At 48.6% G+C, this 20,609-nt stretch overlaps 10 protein-coding genes; 5 read left to right on the top strand and 5 right to left on the bottom strand.

The window, feature by feature from the left end:
- CNAG_03101 (efflux protein EncT) lies at window positions 1-2,818 on the top strand. The gene is made up of 7 exons (XM_012195636.1): window positions 1-889; window positions 958-1,068; window positions 1,134-1,339; window positions 1,408-1,493; window positions 1,551-1,605; window positions 1,665-2,322; window positions 2,380-2,818. The coding sequence occupies exons 1-7, from the start codon at window positions 675-677 to the stop codon at window positions 2,645-2,647; spliced, it is 1,599 nt and encodes a 532-aa protein (XP_012051026.1). The 5' UTR covers window positions 1-674; the 3' UTR covers window positions 2,648-2,818.
- Window positions 2,819-3,226: 408 nt separating this feature from the next.
- Window positions 3,227-7,278, bottom strand: CNAG_03100 (cytoplasmic protein). XM_012195441.1 has 14 exons: window positions 6,696-7,278; window positions 6,482-6,619; window positions 6,333-6,421; window positions 6,081-6,186; window positions 5,871-6,015; window positions 5,557-5,636; window positions 5,286-5,355; window positions 5,057-5,176; window positions 4,836-4,984; window positions 4,610-4,729; window positions 4,512-4,531; window positions 4,081-4,431; window positions 3,942-3,997; window positions 3,227-3,874 (listed from the first exon to the last, which is right to left on the bottom strand). Exons 1-14 carry the CDS (start codon window positions 7,083-7,085, stop codon window positions 3,378-3,380), a joined length of 2,331 nt encoding a protein of 776 aa, XP_012050831.1. The 5' UTR covers window positions 7,086-7,278; the 3' UTR covers window positions 3,227-3,377.
- Window positions 7,279-7,470: 192 nt separating this feature from the next.
- On the top strand, window positions 7,471-12,121 carry CNAG_03099 (chitin synthase 1). XM_012195635.1 has 6 exons: window positions 7,471-8,178; window positions 8,233-9,444; window positions 9,542-9,777; window positions 9,841-10,703; window positions 10,764-11,073; window positions 11,133-12,121. The coding sequence occupies exons 1-6, from the start codon at window positions 7,725-7,727 to the stop codon at window positions 11,766-11,768; spliced, it is 3,711 nt and encodes a 1,236-aa protein (XP_012051025.1). The 5' UTR covers window positions 7,471-7,724; the 3' UTR covers window positions 11,769-12,121.
- CNAG_03098 (hypothetical protein) lies at window positions 7,494-13,673 on the bottom strand. XM_012195634.1 has 5 exons: window positions 13,468-13,673; window positions 13,310-13,400; window positions 12,984-13,138; window positions 9,486-12,774; window positions 7,494-9,432 (listed from the first exon to the last, which is right to left on the bottom strand). Exons 1-4 carry the CDS (start codon window positions 13,468-13,470, stop codon window positions 12,520-12,522), a joined length of 504 nt encoding a protein of 167 aa, XP_012051024.1. The 5' UTR covers window positions 13,471-13,673; the 3' UTR covers window positions 7,494-9,432; window positions 9,486-12,519.
- Window positions 13,674-14,210: 537 nt separating this feature from the next.
- On the bottom strand, window positions 14,211-15,868 carry CNAG_03097 (hypothetical protein; the record flags this gene model as incomplete). The annotated part of the gene is made up of 4 exons (XM_012195633.1): window positions 14,211-14,260; window positions 14,317-14,847; window positions 14,896-15,685; window positions 15,740-15,868. The coding sequence occupies 4 exons, from the start codon at window positions 15,866-15,868 to the stop codon at window positions 14,211-14,213; spliced, it is 1,500 nt and encodes a 499-aa protein (XP_012051023.1).
- Window positions 15,869-16,014: 146 nt separating this feature from the next.
- Window positions 16,015-16,760, bottom strand: CNAG_07710 (hypothetical protein). Its single transcript, XM_012195974.1, has 5 exons — window positions 16,570-16,760; window positions 16,432-16,508; window positions 16,330-16,385; window positions 16,085-16,270; window position 16,015 (listed from the first exon to the last, which is right to left on the bottom strand). Exons 1-4 carry the CDS (start codon window positions 16,593-16,595, stop codon window positions 16,232-16,234), a joined length of 198 nt encoding a protein of 65 aa, XP_012051364.1. The 5' UTR covers window positions 16,596-16,760; the 3' UTR covers window position 16,015; window positions 16,085-16,231.
- A 135-nt stretch (window positions 16,761-16,895) lies between these two features.
- On the top strand, window positions 16,896-18,159 carry CNAG_03096 (UDP-glucose 4-epimerase). XM_012195632.1 has 4 exons: window positions 16,896-17,222; window positions 17,289-17,397; window positions 17,457-17,544; window positions 17,623-18,159. The coding sequence occupies exons 1-4, from the start codon at window positions 16,944-16,946 to the stop codon at window positions 18,032-18,034; spliced, it is 888 nt and encodes a 295-aa protein (XP_012051022.1). The 5' UTR covers window positions 16,896-16,943; the 3' UTR covers window positions 18,035-18,159.
- A 309-nt stretch (window positions 18,160-18,468) lies between these two features.
- Window positions 18,469-19,444, top strand: CNAG_03095 (hypothetical protein). Its single transcript, XM_012195440.1, has 4 exons — window positions 18,469-18,519; window positions 18,582-18,777; window positions 18,972-19,181; window positions 19,242-19,444. Exons 2-4 carry the CDS (start codon window positions 18,639-18,641, stop codon window positions 19,316-19,318), a joined length of 426 nt encoding a protein of 141 aa, XP_012050830.1. The 5' UTR covers window positions 18,469-18,519; window positions 18,582-18,638; the 3' UTR covers window positions 19,319-19,444.
- Window positions 19,445-19,674: 230 nt separating this feature from the next.
- CNAG_07709 (hypothetical protein) lies at window positions 19,675-20,394 on the top strand (the record flags this gene model as incomplete). Its single annotated transcript, XM_012195973.1, has 2 exons — window positions 19,675-19,836; window positions 20,333-20,394. The coding sequence occupies exons 1-2, from the start codon at window positions 19,728-19,730 to the stop codon at window positions 20,392-20,394; spliced, it is 171 nt and encodes a 56-aa protein (XP_012051363.1). The 5' UTR covers window positions 19,675-19,727.
- Window positions 20,395-20,570: 176 nt separating this feature from the next.
- Window positions 20,571-20,609, bottom strand: part of CNAG_07708 (hypothetical protein) — a gene marked incomplete at both ends in the record, with an annotated part of 2,023 nt that continues 1,984 nt past the window's right edge. Inside the window, one exon of the mRNA XM_012195972.1 lies at window positions 20,571-20,609. This exon is cut by the window's right edge and continues 257 nt beyond it. Within this exon, the coding sequence (XP_012051362.1) occupies window positions 20,571-20,609 (39 nt within the window).

Raw genomic sequence — 20,609 nt, 5'->3', positions numbered from 1 at the left:
TTCGGTCTTGCCCCTCGGCCTTGTCGCTTCAAGCTAACAACGATTGCTTCGGATCCGCCATTTTCATGTTGGGTGAGGAAGAAAGACTCGACCTCGCTACAGCGCAATGGGGAGTATGGAGACCGTCGGGCTTATCGATCAAAAAGAAAAAAAAGCCCGAACTGTGAGCGGGAAGGATGAAAAAAAGAAGAAAACGGGTACTCTAAAAATACTAGCTCTCCCCACCGAGATTGATAATCAATGGCCGACGGGATAAAGTAGTGTTATCAATGATCCATGAGAAAATCGCCAGATTACTAGTAAGAATTGGAACAGAAATTCACGATCGGATTATCAGCAACACAAAAGTCGAATTACAGATCCAGGCACAGGTACGTTGCGAACACGATTTCTTTATAAGCAAAATCAAACAGTCCCCTCGGTCACGTCTTGTATCTCGCCATCTCGGCCATCGATTTTTTCGCATCCGACCACCCAGACCCATATCCACATCTCACATCCCATACCCAAAGCATCGCCGCCGCCAAAGGACGCTTAGCCCCACATGAAAGGATTACCAACCGCCCCGGCTACAAGGCCAGCCAGTTTTTCCAAGCCCGACCGTCGGCCAAGGATATATATATAAAGCCATGATGTGAAGCACGGCGAAAGAAACCAAACCAACCAATACAGTCATGTCCGCGATGACTCCCCACGACAAGACGTTTTCACCCACGCCTACGCTTCAGAGCGGTACCAATGATTCCGTCCTCAGGAAATCCTCTACCGACGAAAAGAGTCTTCCTGCAGAGTCCACACTGGTAAAGACGGATTCTCAAAGCAAGTCCAATGTCCTCGCTTCCTTGGGACCCGGAAGGAAAAACCTTTTATTATTATGCTTCTGCCTCTCGCAAGTCAAAAACTACCATCTCCGCAATTGAGAAAAAAGCTGACACGCGGAATTGGGCGGTTATGTAGAATGTTTATCGATGCAGCAGGTGTGAGCGCTACATTCCTGATGACAGCGCCTATCGCCAACGACCTCGGTGTCCAAATGGGTGATCAAGCTTGGATCTTGGGTACCTACTCGTACGTCTCCTCTGCTTGGCTTGTTCCCCATACCCTCACGGCTGACAACCTTGCACTCAAATCAGACTAGCATTCGCTTCCACCCTCCTATTCGCAGGCCGTGTCGCCGATCTCTACCCTCCTCATCGCGTTTACACCTTTGGTTTCATCGGTATCGCCGTTTTCTACTTGATCATCTCGTTTATGAACGATCAATATGCCTTTTTCGTTTTGCGCGCCATTTCTGGGCTTTTGGCGGTCATGACGATTCCGAGTTCAATCAATATGATCAGTGAGGTTTTATCTCTCTTTTTGCCCGTGTGACAATAATGGACATGCCGTTGACTCCCCCATCCGCAGTCCAAATGTATCCAGAGCCAAACGAACAAGCCAAGAAACTCGCACTGTTCGGTGTGGCCGGCGCTCTCGCTAATACCATTGCCCTTGCAAGTCGCATCAAACCGATGATCACAGTCCGTTGAGCTGACTTGATTATATAAAAGGTCTTGGCTGGTGTCTTCTTACTCGCATCTTGGAGATGGTACTTTCGCTTCATCAGTAAGTATAAGGAAAAAAGAATCAAGAGTTGAGACTAATCGCATTTCTTTTTATAATAGCCATCATTATCGCCCCATTCTCAGTCCTCGCATGGTTCCTCATGCCCCAAACGGAAGCCACGGCCGAAGATCTCCCGGGCGCCGCCAAACTCAAACGGATGGACATTGTCGGCGTCCTCCTCTTGATCGCTTGTCTTGTCCTCTTCATCCTCGGCTTCACCCAAGCCGCCACCGACGGCTGGAATTCCGCCATCTTCATCGCTCCTCTCATCATCTCCGTCTTCCTCCTCGTTGCTTTCCTTGTCTGGGAACATTACATGCCTCGCGGGTATTCACTGCTCCCACACGATATCTGGAGTTTCCCCAACATCTTCCCACTCATCTTCCAGGCGTCGGCGGTATTCATGTGGATGGCCTGCGCCCAACTCCGGCTTGCGACGTTTTTCCAGGAAACACTCCACGATTCAGCGATTATGGCGGCTGTCAAGCTTCTTCCCATGGGAATCACCGCCCTCTTCGTCGGCGGGTTGACGCAGGCGGTGCCGCAACTGATTATGAGGCCGAGGTACGTGCAGCCCGTCGCGTCGGCGCTCTGTTTGGCGGGCAGTTTGCTTTTCGCGTTTAGCGACGGTGGACCGGGGGACAAGTACTGGAGGTTTTTGTTCCCGGGGCAGGTTATTGGGACGGCGGGCGCGATGATTGTTTTTGTCGGTATGAAGTATGTCCATCCCTTCCAGCCAAGACGACCTGAAGCTAAACAAACAATTCACGCTAGCACATCCATCATCCAAGCGTTCCCCCTCGAATTCGCAGGCGTCGGCGGTTCATTTGCCAACATCATCTTCCAAATCGGTGGTGTCATCGGTATCGCCGTCCAAGACGGGCTCGTTGGTACCGGTCCCGACGCAGCGACGTCCTGGACCGGGTCAAAGAACTCGTATTTCTTTACGGGCGGTTACATCATGGCGACCGGGCTGGTGTTTGTGGTGTGGTACAGGCAAAAGCTGATGCCGAAATTGGAGGGGCCTGTGGCGGCTGTTTGATGATTTGATCCTCCGTGTGTTTTTACGTCCTAGTCCCTCCTCATCGCTTTGGTTTGCGGTCGTTTTTTTAGAGTGACTTGCAAATAGATTTTTGCGGTTTCAATTTGTGATTTTATAAGAGTAATTATAATAGATTCATGGATCATGGATTGTTCGTATCTCGAGGCCAAACGAATGTTGATCAAGTTTCCAAGTATGTATGAAATCAAATGTCATGGTGGAGGTTGCGATTTTTCGATTTCATCCCGGTGCGTACCCGTCTGCAGTACGTATATTCCCTTCTCTTATGTCGTCTCCCCCCTTCCATCGGGCACATGACGAGCATTCCTCACCCATCCCGAGATTCGACACTATATGTGGCCGGCTTGAGGGATCTGCCTTCTATAAACCTAACGGTTACTTATTTCCCCTTCATATTGACTCGTACACCTCCTAATTCCCCCCGCCGCCCCTATACCCAATTCGCCTCATAAATATTGTTTGAGAGAAAATCGGAGAGAAAGAAAGCAATCAAGGGAAAGTATGGGATTCACAAAAGGCTGGGTTTGTAGACGTTGCAAGAACAAACGTGTGTCGAATTTTTTTTATCATGCAGCAGAAGTACCGAGGAGGCATGCATGGCAAGCTAATAGATACAACGCCAAATACATCCGCCCCTATTCGTACTCTATACCTGACCGACTCCTTGCATCATACCATACCGTAGCTCCCCTCAAGCCCCTTTGACTCTTTACTTCCCCTGCCTCTCCGGCGTATTCAGCCTCGCCATTCCTTTTAAACTCCCTGTGCTAGCACTCGCACTCAAGCTCATCGGTCTCAGACCTTTTGGCGTCGTCGGAGTAGGCGAAGGATTTCTAAAGTTCGAGATGCGCGAACTGAAAAATCCGCCGATACCTGATCCAATCCCCCCTAATGTCGCGCGGATGTTCTCGACGGGTTGAGTCTGGGCTTGACCTTGGGTAGAGGACGCGTTGGTGGCGAATGCGGTTGTCGTTGATGAGAATGGTGTATGCGTTTCACTTGCAATAGGGCCATTATTGCTATTCACTGACTGTCTTGCCCGTGCAGCCGCAGCTGCCTCCTCTCGTTCGCGTAACCTGTTTGAAACTTCTGACCTCACACCATCAAATGCTCTGAACAAGGATGATGAACCAGCGGAGAAAGCGGATGATAAAGCTTCGCGGGTTGGACCGAGTTGCTGATCGAGGCGAAGGTCGTGTAGTCCTTCTATTATTATCCAGAGACACGTCAGTGTTGGACTACTTCAAAATTAAATGAAATACATAAGACATACCAGATATCCGGAGACTCAAATCTGAAACGACGTTTACCTTCCCTTCACACGGATGTCTAAATATACCGAAAGAGAAAAAAAAAGATTAGCATTTCTCTCCACGCCTGCGTTGGGCAAAGAAAAAATTAGAAAGACATACCGAGGCTCATGGATATCAAACAACGTCTCATCGGTCGATCCATTCCAAATCTCGTAAACCTTTGTCTCCCTAAACATGCCCACCCACCCCTCTCCAAAATCCCTAATCGCCTCGGCCCCTTCTTTTGTTCCGCCTAATCCCGCCATCACTAAACCCTGTTGGTCCGGATCTCGGTTCATAGTGCTGAGAGTATTGATGGAAGAAGAGGAAGGGGTATTTGACGAAGAAGTGAATAAAGGTGAAGGGTTAGGATTTGTTTGGGAGAGGTAATTGGAGTATTTGATAGATGAGAGTGCTGAGAAGATGTACTCTTCAAAACGTGCTCGAAGATCATCATCGCTTCCTCGATACCTGTCAAAGTTAAAATCAGCTTTTTATCCTTTGTTATAATTCTTGGCGAACTCGAGATGGAGAAGAAGGCTGTTACGTACGATGGACGTTCACCTTCAGACTAAGAATCCAAGCTCCTAAATCAGCTCACTATTCTATACGCCTTGAAGGAATAGAGATTAGGAAAAAAAAAGCGTACCAGACCCCAAGTCTCTTCAACCGTCTGCACCACATCATCCATCCATTTTCTATCAGCCGCTGTAAGTCCTACCACCCTCTCGAGCTTCGGATTGGGGAAGACGAATGTATTGTTATCAATCTAACCTCCCAAAAGCTCCTGTTAGCTCTTTCGGCTTTGGCACCTCCCGAATCTCGCCTGAACCTCGCGATAAGGATATAGGACTAGTTGGAGAGGAACGACGTACATTGACCAGTAAATCATATCTACACTCCTTTTGTTGTGTGACGATCTGATTCGTCGTACCGACCAACCAACTTTTAGCAGCAAGCGTATCCATCTGTTGAAGAGGCATGTACGGTTGGAAGAATGCGTCGTGAGAAAATATTCTTAGTGCTGTACATGGCATTTGATGGGGTGGTGCATTAGCACTTTTGACGCCGATGGGTGGAAAAGAGAAGGACATACGTAAACCCATGAACCTCAACAAACTCGTCCTATCACTCGTTCTCAAAGATGTTGGTCTCATTTTACTCCTCTTTTGTTCCAATTGGGGCGATCCGGAATCGCGTAGATTTAAGAGGAGCCCTGTTAATTTCGCGAAATGAGGTTAATTGGAACGTTTGCTTCTTCTTGCTGAGGGCGTGGAGAGGAGGGAATGAAGGGAAGGAGGGAGGGGAAGGAAGAGAAAACCTACCAGGAATAAGAGAGACAAGAGAGTACTGGTAAGTGCACAGTTTCTCCACTGGATAACCAAATAACATGACCTAAATCTCACTTGTTAATGGGCTTATCGTAGCTGTTGAACAAGGTGGCAAGGTAGGAATAGAGGTAGATGTAGGGTAGGCAAGACAGCAGGTAGGTAGGGAAATTGGTTGAAAGGTGCATAGAGGTAGGGAATCTGTATAACAGACGGTAGGGGAGTTGAAGGGGCAGGGAAGAGAGAGGAGATAAGGGTATGGACTTACGCGCTTTTGAAGCATAAGCATCTTGAGCAAAACAAGCGTCCGATGCCTGAATTTATGCACTAATTCTCTCAAGCTTGTTCCTAAAGAGTCGATCCAATTCAATAACAAGAATAAAGACGTCAGTTTATTATTTTCTGTTCTTCGGAATCGTGAATCGTGAACTGCAGGATGTACGACCGCATTATGCACGTTGCACAAGTGCACTGTGCATATTCGCACGAAAAAACATCGCATACCGCGACTCTTAATGCAAAGTAACGTACAACGTACAAAGTAAAGGAATGAGGCAGCGAAAAATGAAAGAAAAAACTAACCCATATAAATAGCTTCCTCCCCGCTTTTACCTTCCAGGCTTGTCTCAAGAGAGGTATAGAAGTCTTCCAAAAGCTTGGTTTCGCCGAAATCGCGCTGTGCGAAGTAGGCACGGGTGACGACGCCTAGCCTGTCTCTTATCGGGCCCTGTGAGGGCAGTTAGCCTTTTCGGAGAGCAGAAGGAGAGGAGGAAGGGGGAGAGAGGGACGTACAAAGATTGGGTGACTGGCAATGACGACGACGGCTTTTTGGACCATGCTCCTGGTAACATCTGAGGGACGACGGTGGAGCTCGGCGGAGGCGAGTTGGCGATTGCACCTAGCAAGTCGAAAATGAAAAAGAAGGAGAAAAAAGGACAAATGTCAGACGATTGGACTGAGGAGATTACATTATAGAAAGAGCAAGACAGGGACGGGGGAAGGGGAGAGAGGGGGAAAAATAAGGAAAAGGAGAAAATGACATACGAGATACCAAAGAGAGTTTGGTTGGTGGGGATATTAGTCTCTGCATTATGTTGTTGGGAGTTATCATTAGAAGGTGAGAATGTACAATGCTGCAGTGCCCTATTAGCACTGAAAGCACTGGTAGGGGAAAGGGAAGGGGGAAAACGTACAAAGTAAGAATAATCCTCTTCACTTAAATGAGCGCCGTCTGGTAGAGCCAAAAAGGGTAGCTCCTTCGATAGGTTTTCATCGATTGATAAAGCATTCTGTAGGGAAGGAGGGAAAGCATATTCGACTGTGGGGCCGATCTGGAGTCATAGTATATGCGAAACTGAGCTAAGTAATAGCACTATGGAAGTGAGGATATAACGTAAAAGAACTCACCAAATGGTTGAAATCCACTACCGCAATACCCAAGACTGTCGGTATCTCACCGTTATTGACCCAATGTGCCGGTAAGGACGTCGTGGCAGCTGTTCTGGCAGGATTGGCAGAAGAGTCCGTCTCCTCTGGATTTGTTCTATCAACCGACAGTTTCTGCAATGAAGATGAATGGGAACGGGAAAAAGAAGCAGCGCTAGTATAGGAGGTTCCGCGGGAAGGTGAAGGTGCGGATGTACTCGCTTCGGACACTTTCCACGGATCGATGGGATAATCGTTGTTGTCGTTGAGCTCTATGGTGTCTAGAACGTCACGATGGTTGTCTGCGTTTGTGATGCTTGCAGAGTCGTCAAGCTTGAACGCTGGAGATGATGTACGCGGAGATTCTGGCATCTTTGAGAGCTGTGGTTCGGTACGAGTGGAGAAGAGGCGCGGAGGTGAGGGAATGGGAAGTGAAGAGTGGAGAGTGCAGTGATGATTGAGAGTGGAGTGAAGGGTACCGTGACGCGTCTTCCCGTAATTACGTTAATTAGTCGTATACGAATCACAATTCAAGCATGTATTGCGTAAAAATTGCTGAATAGAATTCTTCCACCAATACTTACAAAAGTGTGGCATCAGTAGGAATTCTGTCAGATTGGTGGGATCTTGTTGTAAGAAACACGACTGATTAGAAGCGGAGTCTAATTTGATTAGTAATAATGGGCGTGTTGTGCTAATCAGAAGTGACCCTGAACTTGAGCGCGTCCGTGTATGTTCGTCGTTCTTTGTTTTCGACTTTCGTCTCCCCAGCTTAAATAACGACTGTACGCTCCTCATTTCGCCCTTCGTCAATATATACCCATTCACCGACATTACCATACTCTGACAACTATTGTACCATACCATTTGAAGGCCACACCCAATATCCCCTCTCACATCTCCCTTGTTCCTTCACGACAAAGACATGGCAACCACCTACTAGACTCTTCGACGTTTTCACCCTACATATGGTCCCAGGAGGACTCCTTTCTGCCACTCGGAACTCGCATAATGTCTTCAAATCAAGATGTACCACTTCCATTCACTTCATCACGCCCGTTACCTTCCCGTCAACCAACCACATCCCGCCCGGGTGGCACCCTCAAACGAAATAAAACCCTCACTCGACCTGAACGACACGTCGCCCCCGCACCTCTTGTCGCCCCTCCTACTCAATCATTCTCCCCTACGTCGCCTTTACCTCAATCAGACGGTTTCCTTAATATTGATTGGTGGAGATTATGGGCGTACGCAACTACCTTTTGGGCGCCGCCGGTATTGTTAAGATGGTTTGGGATCAAGGAGAAGCAAAGTAGACAAGCATGGAGAGAGAAGATTGCATTGTGTTGGATAGCGGTACTTTTGGGCGGGGTGGTAGGGTTTGTGACGATGGGTTTACAGCGGGCGCTGTGCCCTGCCGATCAACAGAATCAGAGCATGTATCAGCGTCTAGGCGATACCAATAGTAAGTCAACCTATCTTTGCGGATTGAGTACGAGCTGAATGTACTCGCTCCCAGTGACGCTGAGTATATCCGGCTGGGCATTTAACATTTCGACCTCAATTACACAATCCAATGTCGATTTTTACTCTCTCGCAAACCAAATGCCCGGTCAAGACATCACCGATCTTTTCACTCGAAGCGTCTCTGACTATCCGGCATGTACATCATCCCTAGCATACTCTTCGGGTGCCTTTTGCAACTCTACTTCATCATCAAGTGGCACAAGCTGCGTATTATCTAGCATGTCTCAGGAGACATTCGACAGTCTCCAAATCCAGAATACTTCGCTCTTGGAAGGCTACAGCTGGGACCAAGTCGCTAAACTCGAAAATTACATGGTTATCGACGGTTACGTCCTCAACATGTCTCCTTACCTCTCCTTCAACCCTACTGCCGTCGAAGGGGATGAAGTCGATAGTATCATCCGTCACGTCCTCAGTAACCAAACCGGGTCAGGTAAAGACGCTACACGTCTCTTCTTCAACCGTCAAGTCCCGCAGGATGCTGTTGGCTGTATGAAAGCCCGTTACGTCGCCGGCCGAATTGATAAAATCACTCCCGGGTGTTTCGTCGCCAGTTTTTTTCTGTACGTATCACTTGTGGTGATCCTCGCGGTGGTGCTGGCGAGGTTTGCGATGGCGTGCGTTTTTAATTGGTTTTTATCGGAAAAGTTGGTGAAACCGGTGACGGAGAAGGAGTTGGGGAGAAAAGGAATAAACCCGACGATCATGCCGGAGGGAGCAAATGTCAGCGTAAACAATAAATTGGGGACTGCTCCTTGGGCTGGGGGAGGAGGAGCGGCGGAGGGAAAGGGTGGAGGGGTGGGACCGGGTAAGAAACTCGTGAACGGTAAAAAAATCAACCCCCTCAGCCCCCTCCCTTCCCCTTCCCATTCCTTACCCAATGCCCCACTCATCACCCTCTCCCAAATCGGTCCCGAACTTTTCACAGTGTGCCTCGTCACCTGCTACTCTGAAGGCCCTTCCTCTATTCGCGGCACCCTCGAATCCATCGCTTCCACCAATTACTCGGACAGACGGAAACTGATATGGGTGGTGTGTGATGGGATGATCACGGGACAGGGGGAGAAGAGAAGTACACCGGATGTGTGCGTAGGGATGTTGGATGCGGATGGGAGGTTTGGGAATCCGGTGCCAATGGGGTATGAGGCAGTGGGCAGTGGGCAGAAGAGGGAAAATAGAGCGATGGTTTATGCTGGGCATTATGGTTAGTTCACCTCTATCCTTATTTTTATCCTTTCATCATACCTTCGTCCCCTCCTCCCTTTCCCCGTTCGGTGGTTATGCTGACCAATAGCTTTCAGTATCCCGAAACGGCCATCGCACACCAACCATCATAGTCGTCAAATGCGGTATGCCTCAAGAAGCCACCGAGAAAAAACCAGGCAATAGAGGAAAACGAGATTCACAGCTCATTTTGATGAATTTTTTCTCCAGAGTTACATATAACGATAGAATGACGCCGCTGGATTTTGATCTGTTTAGAAAGATTTGGACGTTGATGGGTGTGACGCCGGATTATTTCGAGGCCGTTTTGATGGTAAGGCAAAGCCAAGTCCCAACGCAGCGTCGGAAAGTTTAGATTGTTGACTCGTCAAAACAGGTTGACGCAGATACCCGGATTTACCCCGACTCGCTGAAACACCTCGTCAACTGCATGCACCACGACAACATGATTATGGGCGTCTGCGGCGAAACCCGGATCGCAAACAAACGTCAATCGTGGGTCACCGCCATCCAAGTTTTCGAGTACTTTATCTCGCACCATCATGTCAAGGCTTTCGAATCTGTTTTTGGAGGTGTCACCTGTCTACCGGGTTGTTTTAGTATGTACCGGATCAAAGCCCGGAAGGATGGGGATAATGATTGGGTGCCGATCCTGGTCAAACCGGAGATTGTGAATGAGTACTCGCAGTCTGAGGTGGAGACTCTACATCAGAAAAATTTGTTACTTCTAGGTGAAGACCGTTTTCTGTCAACCATCATGCTCCGCACGTTTCCCCGCCGCAAAAATATTTTTCTTCCGCAAGCACGATGCCGTACCGTCGCGCCAGATACGTTCTCCGTCCTTCTCTCCCAGCGTCGGAGATGGATCAACTCCACCGTTCATAACCTCATGGAACTTGTCCGCGTCCGCGATCTATGTGGCACATTTTGCTTTTCGATGCAATTCGTCGTCTTTATGGACCTTGTAGGGACGGTCGTATTGCCCGTAGCAATCTGTCTTACATTTGCGCTTATTGTGAATTCGATCATCACACCGCCGAAATCGTTTGAAGAGGCGATCCCGCTGATGTTGTTGGCGATCGTGTTGGGCTTGCCGGCGATTTTGATTTTGATCACGACGAGAAAGGTGGTGTATGTGGCATGGATGCTGGTTTATCTCTTGGCGTTACCGATATGGAATTTCGTTTTGCCAGTGTACTCCTTTTGGCATTTTGATGATTTTTCATGGGGAGAAACTCGGTGAGTTCATAAAGTCTCTTCTGCACACTTGGCTAACATTCAGAACCCCATTTCTTCCAGTCGAGTTGAAGGCGAAATCCGATCTAAGGGGCATGACGACTCCACCGCCGTGTTTAACGGTACAACCATTCCTCTTCGCCGATGGGAAGATTGGGAGAAATCACGACTTCGCAAACTTCGCCGAGAGGAGAAGAGGAGGAAAGAGATGGAGAGGCAGTTTGGAGCCGGTTTCCATGGAGATCCTAGGCTCGGCGGGGATCTTCGGGGGATGGGAATGGGGGAAAGGCCCTGGGCGAGGAGCGAGTATGACAGTGATAATGGGAGTTTGTATAGTAGTGAGGAAGATATGTGGGGCGGAGAAGTCGGCGGGGTCAGTACTCCGTTTCTGCCGTCTTTTTTTCCGACATTGCTGATGACATAATGCGATAGTACAACGAACATAACCCCGCATTCCCTCCGCCACCTATTGCGCTTCCTCCTACCGACGATCCTGTGAGCAATATCAACGGCGAGACACTTGGGATGGATGAGATGGCTGCTATCCTCGACTCTGGTTTCGACGACGATCCCCAATCGCAATCAACCTATCCTCCTCTCTCTCATCCTCGGCCCCATGCACACCCTCCACCGCCACCTATATCCCGTACGCTTGCTAATGCCCCTTCGCCTGTACGCAGACATCAACACGAGTACAATGCTCCTCAGCCTCGTTTCAATCGTATCGACTCTCCCAGCTTTGGCTCGGGACCTAATTCCGCTCGCTCTAGTCCTCATTCTGCTGACGCCGGTAGGTATGCGGCTGGCGAATATGTCTCAATAGACAGGCAAGACACGAACGATCTAGACGCACAAATGCCACACAGTGGGGGGAGTGTAAGTTCCAGTGTGGAAAGTAGGCCGCACGGTGTCGGACATGCGAAGAAAAGGAGCGGTGGTGGAGCCGGAATTGGAGCAGGGACGGGCGCGAGGGGCGGAGGATATGGGCCCCTGGGACCATTGGCGGATGTGAACGAAGTTGGACGGGGGCAAACAAGAGGTTATGGCGGATCGGGAAAGGATAGATAGGTGAGATTAAAGTACGAAATAAATTCCGAGTGCAGGAGGTGAAGGATAGGAGACGGAGGAGGATGTAGGCAAGACGGAGGGGCCCCTACGTATCGGGCATATTTGCATTGTGAAACGTTTACGCTTATTATTTCTTTCTTGACGAAACCCCATCCTAGATATCGCTAAATTATCTTTTATCTTGTGTAGTTATTTTCATGAGGCTTCGGTACACGTACATTATGGCATAGACTTTAGCATTGTTATCTCCTTTTATTTGCCTTTTACTATCCGCACAATTGTATTTGGGTTCGTCGTATGGATACATGGCACATATTGCCAAAAACCAACTGAAACATTCGCGTCGAGCATCGTACTTAGGGTCTTCCTTCGACCTGATCGGTCTCCCTCTCGTCCAACTCAATTCGTTGGGTCAGGTTTTGTCTCAGGCTGTTTAAAACCATCATCTTTGTCTGTTATCATCACATAAATCACTCCCCGCATTAGGTCAGTTACTGTCATTGAAGAACCTTGATGGCTTCCCATTTTCCATCCAATACCCAATCGGCAACTGTTTTGTTGAAGCAGAGTAGCGTTGTTGCAAGACAAAACTTCACTAAACGCTGAACGGCCTTTCAAGGATTGTGAGCTCAACTACACTCATCCTAGATCAGCAGGTATCGTGTTCTCACACTCGTTACGAAGAAAAATCTGGACTCGCTCAAGAGAAGTGGATCCATACACACCAGCCCAAAAACATTCCTCAAAAACTCTATCTGCTTTCCCCAGTTCCTGGCGCTGACCCCTCCGTTGCTTTCTCTGCCCCTTCCGCCGTACTCTCCATTTTGCTCAGCTCTGCTTCCTTCTCCGCCTTTATTCTCTCCAGCGCTCGGAACACCTTTGATTGAAGGTAGTGAGAATGCGTAGGCACTTTACTTCGCTTTCCGGTGGCACCGCCCTTGACGGGAGGAATGGGTTCGGCGGATGGAGGAGGAGGAGAGTTGGCAGCAAAGATATGGTCGTAATGCTATGCGATTCGACAAGCAACATTAGCAACACTGATATCTTTGGATGGTTGGGAGCGTCTTTTCCTATCGTGCATTGATCCTGCTCTCTCCAAGAGACCGAATTTAATCAATCCGCAAGGATACACAGGTATGGAGAAGCGTCCAAACGTCACCTCCAGCAACACATCATACATCACACGAGTACCCGAAGAGAAAATGAACGGCTCACCTTCTGTATGACCTCCATTGGATCATCCTTCTTTACGTTCAAGATTAACCTTGCCTCGTCCAAACTCATTTGCAGTTGACTAGTGATGGAATTTTTGGAGGAACCGGCGCCGACGGGGGAGGAATCGGGAGCACCTTCAGGCTTGACCTTGAAGTCTTAAACATAGCGGTATGATTAGTATATATTCAACACGGCATCCTCTTTCACCGATAGAACTAAAGTCTTCAACACCGTGTCGCGAGCACTTAAGTGCTCCGAACATGAGAAAATGGTTTAACAAGCCCAATCCTCTTACAATCGTTTGGTGAAAGTTTCGGGGTACTCACTTCGAACAGCTTGTTGTCCAGCAGCGGCCGTTGCCTTTCCCAACACTTTGATACCGGTCACAACCAATTCGGCAATAACTTTAGGAGCAGACTGAAAAACAAGACAGATATCAGCTTTCTCCTACCCATTCAACACCGAATGAACAATCAAAACATACCATTTTGAGATGTTAGGTTAGAAGAACCTTCTCCAAAGATCGTATTCGCGATGACGATGTTGAGTTGCTCTTTTAAGAATTCTCCTTTCCCTTCGTATCGTCGGTTATCCTTGACTTTTGAAATTTGCCGACCACTTGATGGAGTGTAGGTCAGAATTTTTAATATAGGTTTTGTAGAGTTGAATGGCTGACTATGGACAATGTGCAAAGTTCAAAACTCAAAAGATTCGCCCATTGTCGAGAGTTCGGCTTTGAGTCAAAATGGGAGGTCGTTTAAATTCACCGACTGCGGATAAGCGCCCGCTACTCCCAAAATGGAAGCTTAGGATCATGCAGCGCTCCGTTTTCTGTGTACATAAAATCGCTGTAAACTGGCAGGGGATATTTGTAAGCATGCATATGCATGCGATGTGGTTAGATATTTACGGGGGACCATGCCGGTCTTTGAAAGAGAAGACAATTTGAATATTGGGTAAGATGTGATGATGCTGGAACTCCTCTTCCTCGTCCGACGAGATGACGTGAACAAGGCGAAGGAAGCGTCAAGCATTTTTATTTCGTCCTCGACGCAGAATACTGACCAATGTAGGATATAGTCGCTAAGTATGATGGGAAGGCGGTATCCACCTCACTAGAATCGAAAAGTGCATTTGCACAAGTAACAGCAGATTACAGGAATCTAACTCGCTTGCAAATCATTGTTCATGTAGTCCCTTATAACACTTTCATCATCCTCAAAACGTCTACCATCGCCTACGATTATCACCCACGAAGGATGAAGGAGGCCCGGAGCCTATTGATGGAGTCATCAGCTTAGCTCTTGGAGAGGATGTATAGGGAATTGCTCACCTTCCCATGCAACGCTTGTCGAAGGTATATCATCAGTTGTAGCTGGCGCAGATCCGGTAACCTCTGCGGCACTAGTACTTTCTGCCGCTTGGCCAGACTCTCCTCCTGTATTAGTTACTGAAGCAGAAGCCGTAACAGGCGCATCGGTGTCAGTCGCCGCTGCGACAGATGTAGTGGCCGCCCCAACTCCACAATCATCGGTTGTTACCCAAGTGGTAGAGGTGCATGTCGTCGTGGTAGCAGTATTACGTTTCTCGTAATATCTGGAAAAGCCCGTAGGGATTTTTCGTTCGGCGTTTTCGACGACGTTGGAATGGTGATCCGGGGAATGTCTATGGTTTAAAGGCATATGGACCATGCTGTACTTCCTCTTCTCATTTTCAGGCTTCTCACCAACGCTAGCGCCACGAACAATACCTTCGTAACTTCGCTTGCGGTTATCGGGAGCGAAGCTGGCGGGAGCAGTATTGCGAGGTTTCAAAGTGTCACGACGGCGATTATCCGCTGTGAACGTAGCCGGTGCAGTGTTCCCTTTGAGAGGAGTCAACTAAAAAGATAAAGAGATGAGGGAGGTCTTACCTTCATAAACGTAAGAAGACGCGACAATCCCTCCAGTACTAGTCCCAGCCTCACCACTTCCCTCTCCACAATCACATTTTCCTCTCTTCATCACACCCCTTCGACGTTGTCGGTTGTCAGGGGTGAAGCTAGCCAGGGCAGTGTTACCTTCCCAGTTTGTGGATTCCGCAGGTTGTCCGGATTCATCACCACAAGTACAAGAGTCATCGGAAGATGTCGGTGCTGGAGCAGAAGATGTAACAGCCGCGTATGAGGTCTCTGCGGCGGAAATCTCGGAATGGGCAGAGGTCGCGGATGAGCAGTCGCAAGATCCCCGTCGAATGATAGCACGACGATGATTGTCAACAGTGAAGCTAGCAGGTGCAGTGTCGCCCTCCCAGTTTGTTGATTGGGCTGCTTGACCGCCCTCCCCATCACAGTCACAAGACCCATCGCTGGACGTGGGAGCAGCAGCAGAAGAAGTTGTAGAGCAAGGAGTGGTGGTAGTGCTGGTAATCCAGAAGGTGTCGGTGGCGATCTCGGTATCATCTGGCTCCTCTGCGGTACAATCATCTAGCACACTAGCTTGGGCAGAGGTGACAGGAGGAGTGTAAGGAGGAGGGGTGTAAGTTGGGTCGACAGGAGTAGAAGTAGGTGCGTCGGTGGTTGGGACATCACCCCATGTACAGGTAGTTCCCATAGCCGCATAACTTGAAGAAAGGGCGGTACAGACAGCGGGAGTAGACTGACCGGACGTGTAGGGCATACAACAAGAGCTAAAATTACCGTCGGTTTTAACTAAGTTGGCGCACTACGAGTTGTATACATTAGTTCAGACAATGTGCGAAGGAAGCTGAAGACTCACACCTGAACTGCAATATCGGAAGTAGTAATCGTATGGGCTCTCTAGATACACATAATACCAACACGATTGAGCAACTCCCACCACTACTAAAGCTCCGATGAGCTTTGTCATCGATATGGAAAGTATCATAACGAGTTAAACTCCTGCGTGCCTGTCTTAAAGAACGAATTGACAAGTACGATGATGATGCCCTTGGAGATGACCTATTGGTGAGAATGTGCTGATATTGAAGATTTGGCAATTAGCTGTGCTTTTTCACCGTCTGGCGCCGAAAGCCTCGTAACCGATGTCAGTACGAATTAAAGAGAGCAAAGGGGCAGATGGAAGAAAGAAGTTCATACTCACGCACATTCCCCACAACATCCTCATATACTTTGCACCCGCCTATCCCACCTTTGTATTATTTCACCCTTCACACACCAAAGGGGTTGATGTCGTCTGCAGGAGTTTTTGACAATGGATATCAAAACCATAACAAGTCTACGACACCCCCTAATCCGCTTGATTCAACAGCAACCTCGGGCTGGTTCTCTGTATAACGAATTAGCAGATATTCAGATGCCGCGTCCGATCAAGAGCACCAAGCTCACCGTAAATACGAGCACAGTCGATGTGTTGGTATCCAATTCAGATGGCATCGGCGGCACTAGAGATTGGTCAGGTTGTGCACTTCTACACAACCAGATGCCCACTCATGCATTCCTCAAACTCTCCGGGTCGAGACTGCCAAGTGCCGAAACCAATCTGAGGGATTCGAAGCCCGTTGTTCCTAAAATGATGGAGCGTAAGCTGTGTCTCCAATTCTCATATATTTGTTGAGAGCAACGCACAAGGCGACAAATCTCTTGAGAGCCATTTTGTTTTCTGGATGGATATGGGGTGAGAGACTGAGAAAGAGAGACCGAGATAGAATGTGTGTACTGGGCTTTGTATCAAGAATTCGAGAGCGGCCTTTAACTGGCTCTTTGTAGCGGAAAATACTCCCCTTATTTTGAGTTGATGATTGGTAGTACGGGCTATGCTATGGGTGGTACAGTAGCAGGAGCCAGGGAATATTCATAGGGAGCATAGACACCGGAGTACGTAGGGGCGGAAGCAAACGATGAGATCTGTTATTCTGTGGGGCTCACGGTTGTTCTAACGCGTTTATCAATTAGTTCGTTGTCGGCTTCGCGATATTTTGAATGCTCGTGCATTCCATATTATGACATTCAACATCTGTATTACCGGCGCTGCGGGTCATGTCGGCAAAGTGGTGTCTCGTGCGGCACTTGCCAAGGGGCATAGGGTGTTCGGCGTCGATCAACAAGCGAGCTCAGGCGTCAGCGAAAGCCACAAGTACAACTACAAGCAACTCGATGTGCGGGATGACTCGGCATTGAAGACCGCGATGAAGGAACAGGGCTGTGATGCCATGATACATCTTGCAGCGGCCTTGAACAACCATAACAGTGTGCACAAGGGGAAAGACTGGACTGAATCGGTGAGTTGTGGAAAATGGGTTAGCGCAATGCGTAGTCGCCCTGATCCAGGAGCGATACATCGGTAGGATATTCACAACATCAACACGTCAATGTCGTATGGCATTCTTCGTGCTTCATCCGAACTTGGGATCAAGCGGGTGGTACAAGCCTCCAGTGTAAACGCTATCGGCATGCGTTGGTTGTTCCTCTCATTTGTCGTGTCACCGGCGCAAAGCTAACGGATCCGTTCACAGTTGGCTCCAATCCCCCCACGTTCGACTATTTGCCTTTGGACGAGAATCATCCTTTACGCCCACAAGCCGCGTACGATCTCAGCAAGCAGTAAGCCTGCTTGCGTCCATTTAACACTCCAACACCCCGTTTGACCCACTTCTTGATGCTCATGTTCACACCCTTCAGGATCTGCGAAGTGCAAGCGGACGCCTTTGCGCGAAAATACCCATGGATGCGAATTGCCTCGCTCCGTTACCATTGGGTCGTTGACTCGTCCTTGTTCAACCTCGAGACGTTGCACAAGCGTGGAGGGGAGCCGAAGGATCTGTGGGGCTACATCTCCGAGAAGGACACTGCCGAGGCGACCCTGTTGGGATTGACAGCTCCAGAAGGGACCTTCGCCAATGGTCATGAAGCCTTCTTCATTGTAGCGCCGGTACAGCATCAACAGGCTGCTACCATTCCACTCATCGACAAGTGGTATCCTAACGCTGAGAAGAGACGGGAGTGGAAGGGCAACGAGGGACTCTATGATTGTCGCAAGGCCAAGCGGCTCTTGGGTTGGGAGGCAAAGGAGTACTTCCCATGGTTCCCTTAAATCTCATTAAAAGAAGCGGTGTGGGGAGAAGCATGATGCATATGATCACGATGTTCCGATGTACACTGTACCAAACCTTAGCTGACTTACATCTAATACAAGTAATCATTTATAGATATTCACATTGCATTACACAAGTCGTAGTCAGTTTCAATCTCTTCATATCTATACTTCTATTACGGCGTCGTCGCTAGTGGCTCACTTTCAAGCTTATTGGATCTCTATCACTGGGAAGTGAATAGCATAGGCATCGTAAGTATTTATCAAACTTCGCTGTGCTATTCACGCATCTGATGGTGATTGTTCTAGGCCCCTTGTCTGCATATATCTCATTCCTATCTAATTTCAACGTCCAATATCACCGACTCCATCAAATGTGGAGCGATGCTCTGTCTCACATCTGTCATAACGCTGCGCTTTACTACTCGCTGACGAGGCTTTCCACTTGGCTGGTGTTCAATTAGGGCGGGTGCCAGCTCGTTTTTGTGAACCCATTCTTTATTAATCATCTTTTTATCGAGCGTAGCTAATGCTGTTCAATTTCAAGGAGTCTATTCTCCACCACACCGCTTCCTTCGATTCAGATACTCTTTCTCTGGCCGCCATGGCACCTACATCCCGAAGCAAAGCATCTATGAAAGGTCGACCACAACCGAAACATGGAAAAAAGACTGCGGTGCGGCCTTCTAGGCTTCTTACTCGTCGCCGACCTACCTTCAGAGCAACGTCACCTGAATCTATAGGTGAGCAGATTGAGGTACAACTTGAGGGTCATTCGACTCCTGAAGCACCTCCCTCCCCTGGAGAATCGTCTGTGGGATCTCATCCACTCTCTCCAGCCTTATCATATGTTTCTCATGCAGATCTATCTGTTCATTCTTCTTTGCTAACCATTCCTCTCCATCACGTGCCCATAATGAACGACGCCCGTCACCAGCAGGAAGTGGGTCCATCTACGAAGCATCTCAAGCCTCGGAACCACCTGAAGGTTATACTGATATCAACAATGCCGCGCTAAAGACAGTGCTTGACGCCGACATTACGCCTTGTACTCAACTTCCAGAGACGGTGAGAGCAGAACTGATGGATTCCACATGTCCAGGTGCAGTTATTTCTGCCGGTTTCTCCATGGACTGGAACTTGGACGGTGCGTTCCCTTGTCCCTGTCCAACAGCCCATAATCCTTGCTAGCCTGACACCATTTCAGCCTACTCTGGCGGTATGGCCAACCCAGCTCTCGGCAGTGGCTCGCTCCTCGACGTGTCCGCCTACCCCTCTCTCTAGGCCATGCCCTTCCTCCACCGCAACCCTCTCAACACCGATAAGGACCCCAAGATACTAGTCACCCATCAAACAATTTATCCTCGTTCTGAACTGGACATCAATTCGAGGCGTTGGTGGAGTAGAAAGGGCTTTGCCAGGGAATGCTGATGACGGATTTGGATAATGCGGGTCAGAAGGATTCGACCGCGGTTTTGCAGTGCGAGGAAGGGGATTTGGTTATTGCCTGTACGTTCCCTCATTCCTCTCTCTTTTCTCTCGCGCTAACTTTTCCTTCCCTCTCCCTCTTTCTTCCTACGTATAGATCCCCCTGATTAACCTGAGACATTCTACATCCACCCCCGTCCCTCTCGCTTCCCTGGCCCCAAAGGAACCATCACCATTTCCACCACTCACCATCACCCCTTCCACGATGGGAACAATGGGATGTCATACGAAGCAGATGAGGTTGCGAGGTGTATTAGGGATGGGAAGATTGAGAGTGAGAAGATGCCATAGGAGGAGAGCAGAGTGGTGCAGGGGTGGGTTGATAAGGTGAGGAAGGAAGGGCCGACCAAAAACTGCCAAGTTGGGGGGGACTGCTGGACAATAGATCGGGAAGTGGCAAGTAATAAGTGTCGAAGACCCTTGTGAAATAGATGAGATGTAGGAAGCTAAAACGAATATGCGACATCGTTGTACTGCTTTTTCATCTACGCCGTATACATGTCGCCAATTTCAGCTACCAAGCTCATGATTCGACTTGCTAAATGGCTTAACATAGAAGGGTCTTGTAACTCGTGCCAGAAATGAGACTGACTAGTAACTTGAATCCGGTTCTTTTCTACATTACGTGCCATCTTCACTACTTACAGCTGCCGTCTTTCTATAACAGCAGCATGGAGGTGATATGTATGATTGTAACCGCTATTGTGCATTCAATTCCGCTACAATGTGGGGTCATATCGATAAGAAACCGCGATCTGGAAGACGCATTCCTCTCTGGCTCTTCCCGATGTTTCTGCTCATACTCGTTAGAATTCAATACGGCTATCGCGGAGAACATGACAGCGGCGACGGCTCCTGCTGATACCACTTAACATCTCTGTAATCGTAAGCTACCCTTGGAGTCCTCTAGGACATATGATTGTATGACGTACACGTAACATATCTCTACAAGATAATAATGTCTATCCAATTTACAACTTCCAATATGTACAACAAACAGCTATCCCACTCTCCTCTATCCACCCACTCAACAGCCGAAGCTGTTCCCTCATCCCCGGGCCAACAAGACGTCCATCTGCTCCCGAGT

The sequence above is a fragment of the Cryptococcus neoformans genome, chromosome 8 (genome assembly GCF_000149245.1).
Source record: "Cryptococcus neoformans var. grubii H99 chromosome 8, complete sequence".
In the NCBI taxonomy this organism is placed as follows: Eukaryota; Fungi; Basidiomycota; class Tremellomycetes; order Tremellales; family Cryptococcaceae; genus Cryptococcus; species Cryptococcus neoformans.
Note: the sequence above shows the minus strand (reverse complement) of the source record. Positions and strands in the feature narration are given on the sequence as shown.